Source organism: Xyrauchen texanus, chromosome 35 (genome assembly GCF_025860055.1).
Source record: "Xyrauchen texanus isolate HMW12.3.18 chromosome 35, RBS_HiC_50CHRs, whole genome shotgun sequence".
Taxonomy (NCBI): Eukaryota; Metazoa; Chordata; class Actinopteri; order Cypriniformes; family Catostomidae; genus Xyrauchen; species Xyrauchen texanus.
Genome location: NC_068310.1, coordinates 6261080 through 6277543, shown reverse-complemented (window position 1 = coordinate 6277543; position 16464 = coordinate 6261080). Strand labels below are relative to the sequence as shown.

The 16464-nt window shown below is 41.1% G+C and overlaps 1 protein-coding gene across 1 annotated transcript; it reads left to right on the top strand.

Moving 5' to 3' along the window:
- Nucleotides 1-213: 213 nt before the first annotated feature.
- Nucleotides 214-16243, top strand: LOC127629324 (alpha-2,8-sialyltransferase 8F-like). Its single transcript, XM_052106488.1, has 2 exons — nucleotides 214-317; nucleotides 15781-16243. Exons 1-2 carry the CDS (start codon nucleotides 214-216, stop codon nucleotides 16241-16243), a joined length of 567 nt encoding a protein of 188 aa, XP_051962448.1.
- Nucleotides 16244-16464: the final 221 nt, after the last annotated feature.

Genomic DNA, 16464 nt, shown 5'->3' with positions numbered 1-16464 from the left:
TAACAGCATGATATTCTATAAAGCTGCTTTGAAACACTGTGTTTTGTAAAAAGCACTATGCAATTACAAATTATCTGACTTGAAACTAACACTGACTCCTGTCATCCAAAACAACATTTTTTTGAAAGCTTTTTGGTTATTTTTTTCAATGTAACATGCTGTATTAGTTTCTTCATATCTGAACAACGATCTTAACCAGATGAGTGAGGGAACATGCTCTTCCTTTTTGTTTGCAGGTTTAACATGGCTCCCATTGATGAGAAGGATGTTGGGCTTAAAACTGATCTAATCACCATCAACCCCAGTCAGATCAAAGGGTAAGAATTGTACAATAAACATGATTTTATTTTAAATAATACTTTATATTGTATTATTGACAGTGGCTCTGTTCTAAAACATGGTGTGCTGTCTATATATGCAGCAATGTAAGGCATCATAAGTGTGTTCCTCTCCCAACATGCATAATTAGGCTGAATTCTAAGGCATCACATGTATGCTTTATAGACAGGGCAATTCCAGAATGCATTGCCCCGAGCAACTCATCTAATATGGTGAATTAAGCAATTTGTTTGTTTTCAAACAAATAAAAAATAGACTATTTTACCTTTTATTTAAGTGCTACGGTTATTGCTATGAGTAGTGCTTATCAGAATATCACTATGTTAGCTTAGCGATGTGCTAATGCAAAAAAATAATAATGGTGAGATGAGTATCCCATGCAAAACTGTATGGTTGGAATGTTGTTTGATGCAAGGAGTGCTAACACAAAAAAAATACTATTTGATTTTACAAATTTTTTTTAAGTTAAGTGGCGGTGGCTCAGGTGGTAGAGCGGGTCAGCCACTAATCGCAGGGTTAGTGACTCCACATGCCAAAGTGTCCTTGAGCAAGACTCTCAACCACAAGTTGCTCCCAATGGCAGGCTAGCACCTTGCATGGCAGCTCTGCTGTCATTGGTGTGTGTTTGTGTGTGAGAGAGATTGGGTGATTGGGACACAGTGTAAAGAGCTTTGGTAACTGCAACCACAAAAAAGGCGGTAATAATTTGTTTTATTATTTTGCCAAGATGATACAAGATGCAATTTTGGTGCAATGAAATTTGAAGAGGCATTAAAAATGCATTGAGGCTCGAGCTGCTTTTCCCCCAACTGCTTTCTGCTCTTTTTATCCCTCTTCTTATTGTGTGTAAAGTTTGTGGTAGCCATGACAACAGAGATGAGGATTGTCTGTTCCCTCATTCCCTTGGTCTAGCAACCATCTGTCTATGCAACAGTGTGTGTGTTGAAAAGATGGCAAAATGTGATAAACGGTAATTCTACATGCGCAATAACAACTTCAACCCGACTGAACTCGATGAGTTCTGACAAACTGTTGGTTATCTGGCTGGCTTTGGGTTCGTTTTTCCAGGTATAGGGCGAGTTATGAGCGGTTTAAGCATGCTTTTGTGTTTGTCCCCGCTGTTTTTACATATACTGTTAACATGCGCTGGACAGACGTCTTTAACTGTTGCACTGAATCTCACTCTTTTCAGCATCTTGTTCAGGATCACTGCATTTTTAAACACATCTAGTAAAGTTAGAAATAACTTTGATTTGTCTAAACGCATTTCGAAACACCTGTGTCGTGTTTCATTCTTTGTTCTGCATTCAGGTTTCTAAGAGGACTTAATGTGACTGTTTTTCCATGAAACATGATTCTGTGATAGATTTGATTGTACAAGTGTTAACATAATGCTGTTTGGTAGAGGGATTATGCTAAATACCGGTCCCATCCTTTATGAATTGTGTGGTATGTCACAAGATTAATGGTGGCATGCTATGTAGACAAGTGTTCCCCAACCTTTTTTCTGCCATGGCACACTTTTTACAACTAAAGAATTTCTATGGCACACCACTATCCCACATGGGCTAACCATCGTCAATATTTTTCCTTTTCAAGAACTTGTCCATGTTTTCTGTCCATCTTAGTAGCGTGTTTACTTGTAATGTTAGAAATTCGGCTATGCATAAAAAAAAAAAAAAAAAATCACATACATTTCTTGCGTCAGACTTTTTGATGGACAGGGTCGTAAAAATTCTGTCATAATCAGTTATTACCCGTAATTTAAATATTCATATTTCCATCTTTACATCGGACAGACGACTTCTCGTGGCAGTTTTAATTTGATTCTGGAGGCTGAACACAATGTCAAGCACCGAATTGTCCATTATCCTCCACATAACAAGATTTGCAAAAGGCACCACAGAGGGACCATTTTACGAGTTTGCCACATAAAAAAGCGGGAGGTGTGCACAATAAACATTGAAAACATGTATTTGGAAGAGAGAAAAAAAAGCATGCAGTTGCTTTGATAGCAGAAAGTAATAAAAGGAATCATTTATGTTTTGGTCTAAGTGTTTTCATGGTGAATTTAAATTAGTTTATTAAATGGGGCCTCTGATATTTGTAAAAGATAAGGTAATATTTAATTAAAAGAAATTGATTCATGTCTCTTCACAAATCTGGACAGTTTTTAAATATTTCTTGTTGCTTAGTACTCTGAAAGACATTATTGGTAAAGCAAAAATGTGTGTGTGAAAAACACTTTGGTGTAAAGTCACTTCATTGACTTCAATGTATTCTGCAACGCTGACGCGAGTCATTTGAAAGACCCTTAATGCGTATAAATATCAGTCAATTTTGCGCATGAATCATTGTTTTTCACAATCACAAAAGTGACCGATTATGGTTTCAATACAGCGAATTTCTCCGAAAGGTGAGGAGTTTGGATCCCTGAAATTATAATATTTTTATGCATTTATTTATTTTGTGGAATTTAATAATTTTTTTCATGGCACACCTGACAATTTTTCACAGCACACAGTGGTTGGGAAACACTGGTGTAGAGTATGCCAGACAGTTGGCTGCAATTTTTCAACTGAAGGTAAAAGTCATGGTTACTGTTGTAACCTCCGTTCCCCGAGGGAAAGAACGAGACGTTGTGTTGAATGAAATGACACAAGGGGTCTTCCTGGGATGCTAAACGTACCTCTGAACCTGAGAAAAGGCCAATGTCAAGTTGGCAGACAGAATTTGCATGCCCCGCCCCGGACATACGGATATAAAGGGTAGCGGGGCAGCAAGTGCCAGTCAGGATATTGCACTGAGGAGCCGAAAATAAGGTGGCAGGATAGACACAATGTCTCGTTCCTTCCCTCGGGGAACGGAGGTTACAACAGTAACCATGAAGTTTCCCTTCTGTCACTCACTCAACGTTGTGTCGAATGAAGGGATCCCATCTAAAAACGGCTGGGGCTATCTTAACGCTATGAAACGCGTTGGGGTAGGCGGTCTTCCCCGGTCCCATTCTTTCAGGGGGAAAAGACCCTTCGGAGGCCACATCCTGCCCAGTCAAGGGGGAGGTAATATGTGGCAAATACACCATGAGGGTTGTGAAGCCGCATGGTGGTAGGTCCAGCCTAATGAGGGGGGCTGCCCAAGGGAAATGCGGGTCCGCTGACAGGGGGACCGTACCGGGGTAAATACATCATGGGGAGTTTGCCTGAGAAGGGAACTAAGCCTGTGGATCCCAACCCCAGTACAGAGCACCTGTGACTTGTAGTGGGTCTGGCTGCGAATTGCTCTTCTGAATTCACTGGCCAGAAGGCTAGGGAGGAGAACATCCAGGGAGTGACGCTTAGTGGCTAACCTGGGATAGAAGGCGCACTGGATCAACTTGGTGAAGGCACTGTGTGCAAGCGGAACACCTGGTCAGTTGTGCCACGTTACCGAGTTCTACCGGCTCGGACCTGACAAAAACACGGGACGAGACTGACTCAACCCTGAGATTGTGAAATCTGGCAACGGGTGTTACCCAGCCCACTGCTCTGCAGATGTCTGCTAAGGAGGTACCATGGGCCAGTGCCCACGAGGATGCCACACTTCTCGTAGAGTGTGCTCGAACCCGCAAGGGGGCAGGCACTGGCTGGGTGTGATAAGCTAAGGAAATAGCATCAATGACCCAGTGAGCTAACCTCTGTTTGGAGATGGCGTTCCCTTTCCGCCGTCCGCCGAAGCAGACAAAGAGCTGCTCAGAACACCTAGAGCTCTGCGTGCGGTCCAAATAGATATACGCAAAGCATGTACCGGACACAGCAACGAGAAGGCTGGGTCTGCCTCCACCAGTGGGCAGCTTGCTTGCAGGTTCACTACCTGGTCCCTGAAGGGGGTCATAGGAACCTTGGGGAGAAGGGCTTGAGCTCAACTGAATCAACTGGCTCGAAGGGGGGTCTCTGAAGGACCAAGAGGGCCACAGAGATATCCCAGGAGAGGAACAGGCTAGGCCGGGGAGGGTTCAGTCTCCGGGCACCTTTCAGGAACCTGATAACCAAGTCGTGCTTACCTAGGGACTTGCCATCTACTGTGTCGTGGTGGGCTGCGATAGCCTCCAGCCTATCCTGCAGGAATAAAAGCACTGACCGAACTGTGCATCTCTGTGGTTCTTTGGCTTGAGAAGAACTCCAATTCGGGAACATGTGGAATTTTAGGGCGTAAAGTTGCCTGCAGGAGGGAGCTCTGGCTTGGTTGATCGTGTCTACGACTGCAGGTGGTAGATCCACTAGATCTTCCGCATCCTGTCCAGGGTTCAGGCGTGGAGGTTCCAGAGGTCTGGGTGCGGGTGCCAGAGGGTGCCCTGTCCCTGAGAAAGAAGCGCACGCCGCCTTGGAGATTTATGTATGCCACAGTCGCGGTGCTGTATGAACAGATCAAGACGTAATGGGAGAAACTTCCGTAGGGCAAGAGATACAGTCAACAACTCTTGGCAGTTGATGTGCCAACGCTGCCGGGGTCCTGTCCAGAGGCCAGCGGCAGCGTGCCCATTGCACACGGTGCCCCAACTCTGTCGAGAGGCGACTGTAGCCACCACAACACGTCTGGACACCTGATGCGAGGGGACTCCGGTCCACAGAAAGCAGAGGTCTGTCCAAGGGTTGAAAGTCTGAAGGCAAGAAGGGGTGATTGTCAAACGGTATGTGCCGTGGTGGCATGCCCATTTTGGGACTCGAGTCTGTAGCCAGTGCTGAAGCGGTCTCATATGCATGAACCCGAGCGGCGCGGGCGTGGCTGAGGATGCAATATGCCCCAGGAGCCTCTGGAATTGTTTTAGAGGAACCGCTGTGCCGGGCTCGAAGAGAGCGAGGCACCTGAGCACTGACTCAGCACGCTCGTTGGTGAGACGCGCTGTCATTGAGACTGAGTCTAACTCTTTGCCAAGAAAGAGATGCTCTAAACCACGACGAACTTGCTCCTTTCCCAGTTGACCTGAAGCCCTAGGCAACTGAGGTGCCTGAGCATCTGGTCCTTGTGAGCGCACAGTAACTCTCGAGAGTGAGCCAGGATGAGCCAGTCGTCGATGTAGTTGAGTATGCGGATGCCCACTTCCCTTAGCGGGGCAAGATATGCCTCTGCGATCTTCGAGAAGACACAAGGGGACAGTGACAGGCAGAAGGGGAGGACTTTGTACTGACACACCTGGCCGTCGAACGCGAACTGTAAGAAGGGTCGGTGTTGAGGCAGAATGGAGACGTGGAAGTATGCGTCCTTCAGGTCTACCCCCATGAACCAATCTAGCTGTCAAGCGCAGGGGACGGAGTGGTCTTGGTACCAGCTCCGGAGCGAACATCTGACTGCCTGGGTCGCCCGTCTCAGGAGCGCTTCGGAGCTTTCCTGGTCCTGGAAGGGGTCCTGGAGACGGGGGGCATACGCCGCCTGCGAGGTGCTCAACACTGGGGCTGAGAGCTGGGCCCGGTTTGAGGCGGAGCTACCTGTTGTTTAGCCACAGGGGGACGCCCTCGGAAAGTAGGCGGGGCATGGGGACATCTGCGTGTCAGCCTCAGACTGGGCGAGCAGACCCGAAGGTGGCAGCCCAGACGAGTCATCAGCATCAGATGCCGCCGATGCAGCAGTGATGTCGTCATCCAATTCCGGGGCTCAAGGGAGAATGCCGGCTGGCTGCAAGGCGAGCTGCACTCATCCCAAGCTCGGACGGAAGCAAGCAAGTGTGCCGGGGGGCGTGTGGTTCGTGGGGATTTACCTGGCGAAACCGAGCCCGTCGTCATCTCCAAATCGGCTTCATCGCCAACCGGGTCGTCCTCAATCCCGTGGGAAGAAGGAACGATGCAGGGGGGCAGCTGAAGTGGCTTTCTCCCGTCAGGAAAGAAAGCCACGACCATAATGTTGCCATGGCTATGTTCTCAAAAAGATGGAGCGAAATCAACCGCATCCAGGAAAAACAGGCGGAAAAATATATTTAAAAAGACACGTCCTGAAAAGGACATTCAATACCTGCTGTGTTTTGATCTTTTATGAGTGGGAACTCAAACTCATTTAGAGGAAATAAACTATTTTTTGGAGGAGAAACACTCTTTCAGGCAATGAAAGTGGTGTCGAAGCGGCCAGGGGCGTGGACTACACAGCGTGCAGAGAAAGAAAATGCCAGCTGGAAACGCGCCGTAGATCCAACAGCAGTGCTTCTTGCCAACAGAGGTGAGTGAAACAGTGGTGAACTCAGCTTTGCTGTTGCACAACTGTTCAGCTCCGAAGAAAAATTCTGACTGGCACTCGCTGCCCTGCTTCCCTTTATACTCGTATGTCCGGGGCTGGGCATGCAAATTCTGTCTGCCAACTTGACATTGACCTTTTCTCAGGTTCAGAGGTACGTTTGGTGTCCCAGGAAGACCCCCTGTGTCACTTCATTCGACACAACGTCGAGTGAGTGACAGAAGGGGAACTTAAGTTTCTTTGTTTTTTATTCTATTTTAAATGTTGTGTGCAAATCGTAGTGACAACTAATTCTCCAGGGACAAGGCCAGTTGTCATAGCTGAAGCTGGGTATGTGGAATGTGTTTGAATTGGCTTTTGAGTTGTACAGTGAAGTTGAAGCGTGCTTATTTCTATTACATTAAATATGAGGGTAATTATTCTGCCCTACATAGGCTAAGTGCAGTAACTACGCAAATAAAGAAATAGAGAAAAAGGCCTTTAAAGTTTTTATACCAGCCAGTCAAACATGTTATGGGTAGATTAGTGGTAATGCATTTATGTAAAGCCTTCTTAGGAAGACATTTTTTATAGATAAAAAACATGACCACTGATGTGACCTTTGACCCCTAAAATGCAGATACTGCACTCTGCATTTGGATGACCTTCAACAACTAAAACAATACTGCAAAAGCAAAGTGCAGTATCTATAAAGTAAATGTGTTCATGCAACTTTCTTGTTGTGTTTCTTACATGTTTCTTCTTTTTTTTTTAAATAGCTTTAATAGCTTTATTGATGTTTGCAAGTTGTAATGTTGAAATTTCTCTGAAATTCTGCGTCCAGTGATGCAAACAACCCCTCCAGATAAACTTTTCTCATCCTCTTCACTATCTGCTTCTGTTTCAGTTATTTTTGGAGTAGTTTCCTCATAATTAATAAAAGATGAATGTGATTTTCTTATCATTAGTATCCTAATCAAGTAACCTATTCCAATTTTTTATATTTTAAAATGACCATAAATATTTTTTTTGAATTAGAGGTCAAAGAGATCTTAAGGTAACATGTATGTTTCTTGTCTTTGTAGCCTAACATCTAGGATATTATCAGACTTTTAAATTTCCTTTCTTGCTCTGATGCTCTAATCTCATTAAGCTATAAACATCATTAAAATAGAGCAATCATATGTATTCTTAGCTATCTGTGACTGATCAAAAAAAACATTTATTGGCAAGAGGGACTCTGACAACAGAAAAGCAGATCATAGGCTATTGCTTAAACTAATACGACACAAACACAAGTTAAATTGCCCAGTTATGTTTTATTCACATATTATTTAACTAAAAGCTATAATCATAAAGCATACGTCTTGTCATGGGGTTGCCAATTTAAAGCTGACTTGGCATGGTTTTTATCATGTGAAGTCGCCTCTCACGCCGGAGACCGCGGTTCGAGCCCTGTTCGGAGCGTACTTTTCTTGTTTATCAGGTGTTGTTTTCGCTAAGGATAACCAATAAGCATTAACATAAAATGTATGTGTGACTTGTTTTGTGATATTAGTTTGTAGGAAATATACACTTTGACTTGATTAAATGGTTTTAGAGTGTAGCAAAGATGAGCAACAGACTGAGGAGCAGCAGCAGCTGTGCCAGAATCAGGCATGGAAACCGGTAACAATTAATAAGTCACTTTACTTTAGAGAAAGTTAAAAGTGAAACATTGTTTATCATTTTGACTATTTATGTCAAAAAATATCAATTATTTATATTCAATATTTTTTTTACCTCACTTTACTCACTATAATATAACTCTTTTGTGATGACTTTATGTTAATGTACATGAAAATTCAAGAATCATGATAGATCTTAGGGCAATCCCACTGATCTGCTCTTCCCAATACATTTTCTTCAATGGTATTGGTCTACAATTTGAAATATGTAGCACTTGATGAATTAGTTTTTTGAAGCTGATTTGCAATAAGTTATGTGCTGTATCTGTTCTTTTGCATCACAGATGATTCAGGGAGGAGAGAGGATGTTGAGGATAGTACTAGAGTGGAAGATTTAGGAACTGTAGAAACAGGCCCAGCCAGAGCAAAACTCAAAGAATACCCTCTCACCAGCTTTGGACTACAGAGAAGTGGTTGCTAGTGTGAAAATATAATTGCCTCGACTAAGCCCCGGATGTCCTTCAATGCTGGAAACACCTCTGCATCTGATGATAAATTGCAATTTAAAAGTGGATTGTTTTGTGCATATATTTCCATCGCTAGCAGATGAGTGAGGTCTGACACAACAAAAATCCAGTTTAAGCCCTATAGTCTAATAGGGGCCCTGTGCCTATCTCTGGGTTCCTGGCTTAGAAAAAGATATGCACTAAAACAGATTGTGTGTAGTATAGCTTAATTTTGTGCCGATTTTTTCAATTGTTTATGTTGCCCCCCCCCAAACAAGCCAAATGCCCCCCCCCCAAACATGATATCCTGGTAACCCCTCTGGTATCGCTAAAAGAGCTGGAGGTGGCTAATACCGGAAACGGTCCACATTCATTTTATGTGGTTTATAATGGCCATGTCCTAGTTACATTGAAAAATAAGGTGGATAAAGACAATCTGAACCTTATGGAAGAGGATTAGGGCCAAGCAATAATAAAAAAATAAAACCATCTTGAGAATAAAGTCATTATAATGCGAGATTAAACTCGTTAAATTTCGAGAAAAAAGTCGAAATACAATCTTGAGAATAAACTCATTAAATATCGAGAATAAAGTCATTATAATGCGAGATTAAACTCGTTAAATTGGAGAAAAAAGTCGAAATACAATCTTGAGAATAAACTCATTAAATATCGAGAATAAAGTCATTATAATGCGAGATTAAACTCGTTAAATTTCGAAAAAAAATTGGAAATACAATCTTGAGAATAAACTCATTAAATATCGAGAATAAAGTCATTATAATGCGAGATTAAACTCGTTAAATTTTGAGAAAAAATTGGAAATACAATCTTGAGAATAAACTCATTAAATATCGAGAATAAAGTCATTATAATGCGAGATTAAACTCGTTAAATTTCGAGAAAAAATTGGAAATACAATCTTGAGAATAAACTCATTAAATATCGAGAATAAAGTCATTATAATGCGAGATTAAACTCGTTAAATTTCGAGAAAAAATTGGAAATACAATCTTGAGAATAAACTCATTAAATATCGAGAATAAAGTCATTATAATGCGAGATTAAACTCGATTAAATTTTGAGAAAAAGTCGAAATACAATCTTGAGAATAAACTCATTAAATATCGAGAATAAAGTCATTATAATGCGAGATTAAACTTAACGAGTTTTTTCTCGAAACACAACGACTTTATTCTCGATATTTAATGAGTTTATTCTCAAGATTGTATTTAGACTTTTTTCTCGAAATTTAACGAGTTTAATCTCGCATTATAATGACTTTAATCTTGATATTTAATGAGTTTATTCTCAAGATTGTATTTCGACTTTTTTCTCGAAATTTAACGAGTTTAATCTCGCATTATAATGACTTTAATCTCGAGATGGCTTTATTTTTTTTTATTATTGCTTGGCCCTAATCCTCTTCCGTAGAACCTCATGAAATTTAATTAAGTAAAATTAATGTGATTAGATCTCATTTGATAAACTCACTATAACTGAGCTTTTCTAACTCATATATCTTTAAATGTAGATTTATTAATATTGTACAACCATTTAACTTAAAAAATTTGATATTTTAAAAAGCCATTTATTTTTTCTTCAGTGTAATGCATTTTCCAAAAGACTATGGCTGTTGCACAATTTAAAATGTACAGTACTTTACCTTTCTTGATTTCCCATTTTATGAATGCTAATAATACACTACAGCATCTATTGCTTTACACTCATGTCATCTTGGACTTATACCCAATAAGCAAATTTCCTTTGGCACAGCTTTGGCCCAAAACAAAGCCCAGCTCAGAAAGTGAATGATGGCCCAAATCTGGTACAGATATTTTTTGTCAGAACTGAATCAAAACAGTACGGTACGGAGCCCCCGAAGTACGGAGCCCCCAAAGTGACCTGTGCAAAAAAAAAAATCTAAGAGACTTTCGCGTGCGCACGAGAAACTATTGCGTGCGCACGAGAAACTATCGCGTGCGCACGAGATACTTTCGTACACAAAGTGAGGCACGCACCTCCCGGGGCATCCTAGCAGCTAATATATATAGGTCTATGTGTTTGTATAGTCTAGCACTATTATATATTACAAAAAAAGATTGTATTATGTAGGACTATCTGCGTTAAGCTTGGCATCCATTTGATCCATATTATTCTATTTTATTCAATACATTTTAGGGTGATGACGCCATAAAATATGACGACAGACATTAGAAGCTTCATTCTAAAACCTCAATAGAAGTTTCGAATGTAAATATGACATGACATTTGGTACAGTCTAGTATGAACGGTCAGAATGACCACTATGGCCATTCTAGTAGTTACAGAATTCCGGTAGTTCTCGTGTTAAATGCAAGTACAAGTCTATTGCTTGATTAGTGTCCTTTGGAAGATCAAAGCGTGTCTCAGCCATGACAGTATTACAAATGTCATAGACAGTAATGTCTTTGTATTGAAGGCCAAGTTTAAAATATATCTCTATAAATTCATGCGCATCCATGCTCTCAGTAGCTATCTTTGAGTAAATGAATGATTCCAATGACGCAATCGGAAAAGAGCTATACACACACCTGAAACTGTAACGCAGCGTGCGCACGCGAAACGTTTCTCGTGCGCACGCGAAAGTCTCTTAGATTTTTTTTTTTTGCACAGGTCACTTCGGGTGCTCTGTAAAACAGTGCCATAACTCCACCAGTATAAAGCCAAATTAGTAAAGCTTGTGTGGCCCATACATGGGCCTTATATGTAATTCTTGTTTGGTTAACAACTTCTAGTGGCCTGAAGGCCCTTATGTGGCAAATATTTTGCTGATAAACCAAATGCCAGTATTCTCATCCTTTCATTCTCAATCACCTTTTTGCCTATGTATTTTTAATCACTTTCCACTCATAATTTAATCTACAAACAAATAGAGAAAAACTAAAAGTTTATCCAGTCAGAATTTATTCCTTGATGCTTACAAGCAAATTGTGACAACTGTTTCACAAAATCACATGCCCGAAGCAGTGTGTGAGTTTGAGATCCACCCCCCTCAGGCTTTCAGAATTTCTTCAGAATCCCTCAACAGTGAAAATGAATGAGCAACTAAAGTCAGATTGTCAGATTCATCAGCCAATAACATAGATTTATTTGTTCTTGGTGAGTGTGGTCTTTAGGATATGTCCCGGTCGAGACAACCAAGCTGGCCTTGAGTGATGCAATCACGTTTTAAGTGATGTACGTCATTTGAAAGCGAAGTGCGCGAGATCTTGCTTACAATTCTTCTGTCATCACTGCCGCTAATACCATTGAGAAAGAGCTCTTTATGAATTTAAAAAACAGGAGATGTTCTGCATGACCGAGTGATTGCTTAAATTATTAAACAGGAAAGGAGGGCTGATTTTCACTTGAAGCAAATTGGTAAGTGCTTTTTGATTTGTTATAGCAACATCAGGAGTTTTCTAAATTAGCCTGCTTGAGCATTCAGTGTCGGCTAGGGTGACCATATGTCCTCTTTTTCCCAGACATGTCCTCTTTTTCGAACCTTAAAAAAGCATAAGGCCGGGATTTCTAAATTTGCGAAAATTATTCCCTATTTGAATGCATTTATGGTCGTAGATATTAATTAGAAACATCCAACATCCAATTGGAATGGAACACAGCATATCCGTGTACACACTAATTTATTGCAAGTGTAGAGGACGGTATGTGTGTGTGTGTGTGTGTGTGTGTGTGTGTGTGTGTGTGTGTGTGTGTGTGTGTGTGTGTGTGTGTGTGCATGCGTGCGTGTGTGGTTAGTACGACAGAGAGAGAGAGAGAGAGAGAGAGTGAAAGTGGTGGCGCCGAAGCCGGTTTCGCAATCATGGGAGAGAAGGCAACTGTTATGGATAAACACAGTAGGCTATGCCGGTCTCATCTGCGATGGCGTAAATACACACAGTCCAACGTGGTTGGATTACAACACAGCAAACTTTCTTTTGTGATAATAGTTTGTTACATCAATAGCTTGAGTACTATTAGCAACAAATGAGCAGACTCCGCGGTCCGTAAACTGTACAAACAATACACTTTATCCACAAGAATAACACACCTAAATATCCCATCTCTGCCCAGATGTAACCTCTTACTTGTATTGCATGTAGAATGTGTGTGTTCATCCGTCGTTTGACTCGGACTCGATTCCTCGAGGCTCGGGTGATGACGGGAGGCTGTTTTCTCACTCTGTCGGCGGGCGGCTGCTAATTCTCGATGGCTGGCAGAGAAATCAGCGACGTCAACTTGATTGAAGAGGGAAGGGAACTCTTCTTTCTTCACTTCTGCAGGCAAACGGATGAAGATGCGGATTGCTCGCCGGTTTCCTTCAGATCCGTTAAAATGTTCGGTGGAGCACAATGTAACCTCAACTCATCCAGCGAGATGGAGATTGTAAGGCCGCAGTTTTAAGTTACACCTTACTTCCTTGTGCAACGATCGATTAAAAACGATTTTTAAATGTCTGTTTGGGAGCCATTCATTTCACATTTCATGCTGCAGTTAAAATTTGGCTTGCTTGAGCATTAAGTGTCGTTTCAAGTTCTGGCTTTCGTGCGTAGACGTGTTTTTAAAATGTCAATTGGTATTACTAGTTAGCTGCGAAAATGTATGATGCCCAAAGGTATAGGGTGTCTTATTCATTGTGAAACTGTGTTTTCTTAATGGCATGACATCACACTGAAGGCCTAATTAACCTAGAATGAATCCCCACTGGCTTGTAAATTTGAGTTTTTACTCACCAGACTTCTGACAACATGCAAGCATAATGCAACTAAAACTAAAAAAAGATATTAAGAAAACAGAGAAGGTTCATCATATATATATATATGAAAATTATTTATGGCATTATTTTTGAAGACATCGTAAATATGTAAAATTTTTCACAAGTGCCTAAAACTTTTGCACAGTACTGAATATATATATATATGTTAGTATTTTTTCTTATATGACAAAATGGCGAATGTTATATAAGTGGATTGTCTCTCTCCAAGTGGAATGTGAATGGGTTGGGGCACCCCATAAAAAGAAGGAAGGTTATTTCTCTTCATAAGCAAAATAAATATGATATACTGTTTATTAACCATTAGAACTTCCTAAACTGATGACTGAGCAAAATAATTATCTTGATTGTTTGAGATAACCTTGGATGAGCTTGACTAAGGTAATTAAGGGGCAGGGTTGCCCTCTTTCCCCATTACTGTTCTGTCTTGCCCTTGAACAATTAGCAGCCGCGATAAGAAAGGAGGATGATTTTCCAGGGGTGATGGCAGGGAGGTGTGGCGCATAAGATTTTGCTTTACGTAGATTACATTTTAGTATTCGTCTCTGACCCTACTAGTTCTATGCCTTGCCTCCACAGAATTATTCATTCATTTTCTAAGTTCTCAAGATACAAAGTTAATTGGTCTAAATCCGAAGCTTTGCCTCTGACAGTGTACTGCCTGGTAACAGCCTTTCAGCCGGGTGCCTTCCAGTGTCCCAAACAGAGCATTAAGTATTTGGGTATTTTATTCCAAGCAGATTTGTGTGATGTAGTGAGTTAATTTTGACCCTTAAATAAAAAAGTTTTTCGCACGATGTGGGCAGGTGGGCTTCATTACATTTATCTATGATTGGGAAGGTTAATGATATTAAAATTTATTGTATTCCAAAATTCAACTACCTTGTATTATTATTATGCATTCAGTCTCAGACATTTGGCTCATTGGTCGCTTCCACCTGAGAGAGCCCCTCCCTGGTTTTGTATTGAACAGGAAGTTCTTGCCCCTATTTCGCCATTGCAAAGCCTCTCTATCAAACTAACCGGAGAAGTTAAGTTACACCCTGTTATCTCGCATTTGCAATCGGTATGGACAAAAGTGTCCAGAGTGTTTATTTCAGACATTTATTTAATTGTTACTTCAAGCATATGGCTGACCCCAAAATGATGTCCCCTTTCTGCTGGACAGAGTGGATTGTGAGGGAGGTTAATACGCTCGGTGTATATGAGAGTGGAGTGTTGAGATCCTTTGAAAATATGGTTCAACAGGTCTCAATTCTTCAGGTATTTACAGCTGCACTACCTGCTCTGTACTGTTTTTAGAAGTAGCATACACCCCCCTAAAGTGGCAGATACCCTGGGAGAGGTGATTACTGCTTTTGGGAAGGGTCATGATGCATCAGTGTATTACTCCCTGCTAATTCAGAGTCTGGGTGACAGAGCTTCAACTTCTCTCAAGAGATAATGGAGAAAGATTTAAACCATGTATTGGAGGAGGGAGTGTGGGCTACAATTCCAAAAAATGTCAAGTCTACATCTAGAGATGCAAGGGTGTGCCTTATGCAATTTAACATCGATTCTGCTGGACCCCCTCTAGATTGTATAGGCTTGGTCTTAAAGACACACCCACCTGCTGGCGATGCCAATCAGAAGATGGGGACACAACCCATGTTTTTTGTGGTGTGTTAAGATCCAAGATTTTTTATTGAGAGATTGATTGTGAGGTTTTGAACAATGAAATTAAATTTTGCCCCAGACTCTGTATTTTAGGCATTAATATAGGGGATAAATACATAAAAAATTGGGTCCTAGCCAGTGTTATGCTTGGCAGACAGGTCATCCTTAGGGGATGGAAGTTGGCTGGAGTGCCCTCATTTCAGGAGTGGTGCACAGAGATGGGCAGAATGGCGGCATTTGAAGAAATCCCATATATAAGGCTGGGACACTTGGATTTATTTAATTAAAAAAATGGGGCAGCTATATATATGTATATCCATCCATCCATCCATGGATGTATATGTATATATATGAATAAAAAACTTTTATAAGGTTACTGATATGACTGGAGTGCTCATGATTATATGTTTAAAAATTATAATTCATTTGTTTAGGAGTAAAACATTTTTTAATGAATCATCAATTACTGAAAGCACATTTAAGCCCTTTGCTATAGCAGAAGTTATGTCCTGGCATCTGATGCTCATTAATCCTTACGTTTTAGAAAAAAGCCACAGTTTATAGAATGCTTACAAATATTTTTATTAGAACCGGTTATTCAGTGTGTTTATATGTTTGTGGTTTTGTGTGTCTACAGCTACAGAAACTTGCAAAAGCGACCAGGTCCATTAATGCAGCGTGTGAACATTTATGGTAATGCCTCTCTGATCATGCCAGCCTTTGCAAGCCCACAAAACACTCGACTGTCAGTCAGTGCCCTTAAGGCACTTTGGCCCCCCAGACCTCAGCTGCGGGTCATCTTCTTTAGCTCCTCTTATCTCAAGACGTTGGACCATTTCTGGAAAGGGCATGGACTACGAGGGAACCGCCTCTCCACTGGTTTCATGTTAATTAATGTGGCACTAGAGCTGTGTGATCATGTGCACATTTATGGATTCTGGCCGTTTGATATCGATTTGCAGCAGCGGCCACTTCCACATCACTACTTTGACAACAAAGGACCCAAAAAAGGCGTTCATTCTATGCCAGAGGAGTTTCTCCACTTGCTACAGCTCCACAGCCAGGGGGTACTAACAATGCACCTAAAGCCCTGCTTATAATGGCAGTCTTCGTTTTAACTGAATCAGTCAAATGATTCACTGTTTCAAGGAACATTCTGAAGAAGCCTGCTTGTCTAACACTTAAGTAAATATAGTATAATGGACTTGAGATAAATTCAAATACAATTACACAATACTTCAGAAATTATTGCCATTTATTTTCTAAAAGGGCAATCTACAATATTTTACATTACACAGATCTGAATCTTTGAAGAATATGT

Excerpts from the sequence above, each read along its gene's own strand:
- LOC127629324 (XM_052106488.1), top strand. The coding sequence starts at position 214 with ATGCTCTTCCTTTTTGTTTGCAGGTTTAACATGGCTCCCATTGATGAG. Across the intron at positions 318-15,780 it reads AACCCCAGTCAGATCAAAGG|CTACAGAAACTTGCAAAAGC; the intron begins GTAAGAATTGTA and ends GTGTGTCTACAG.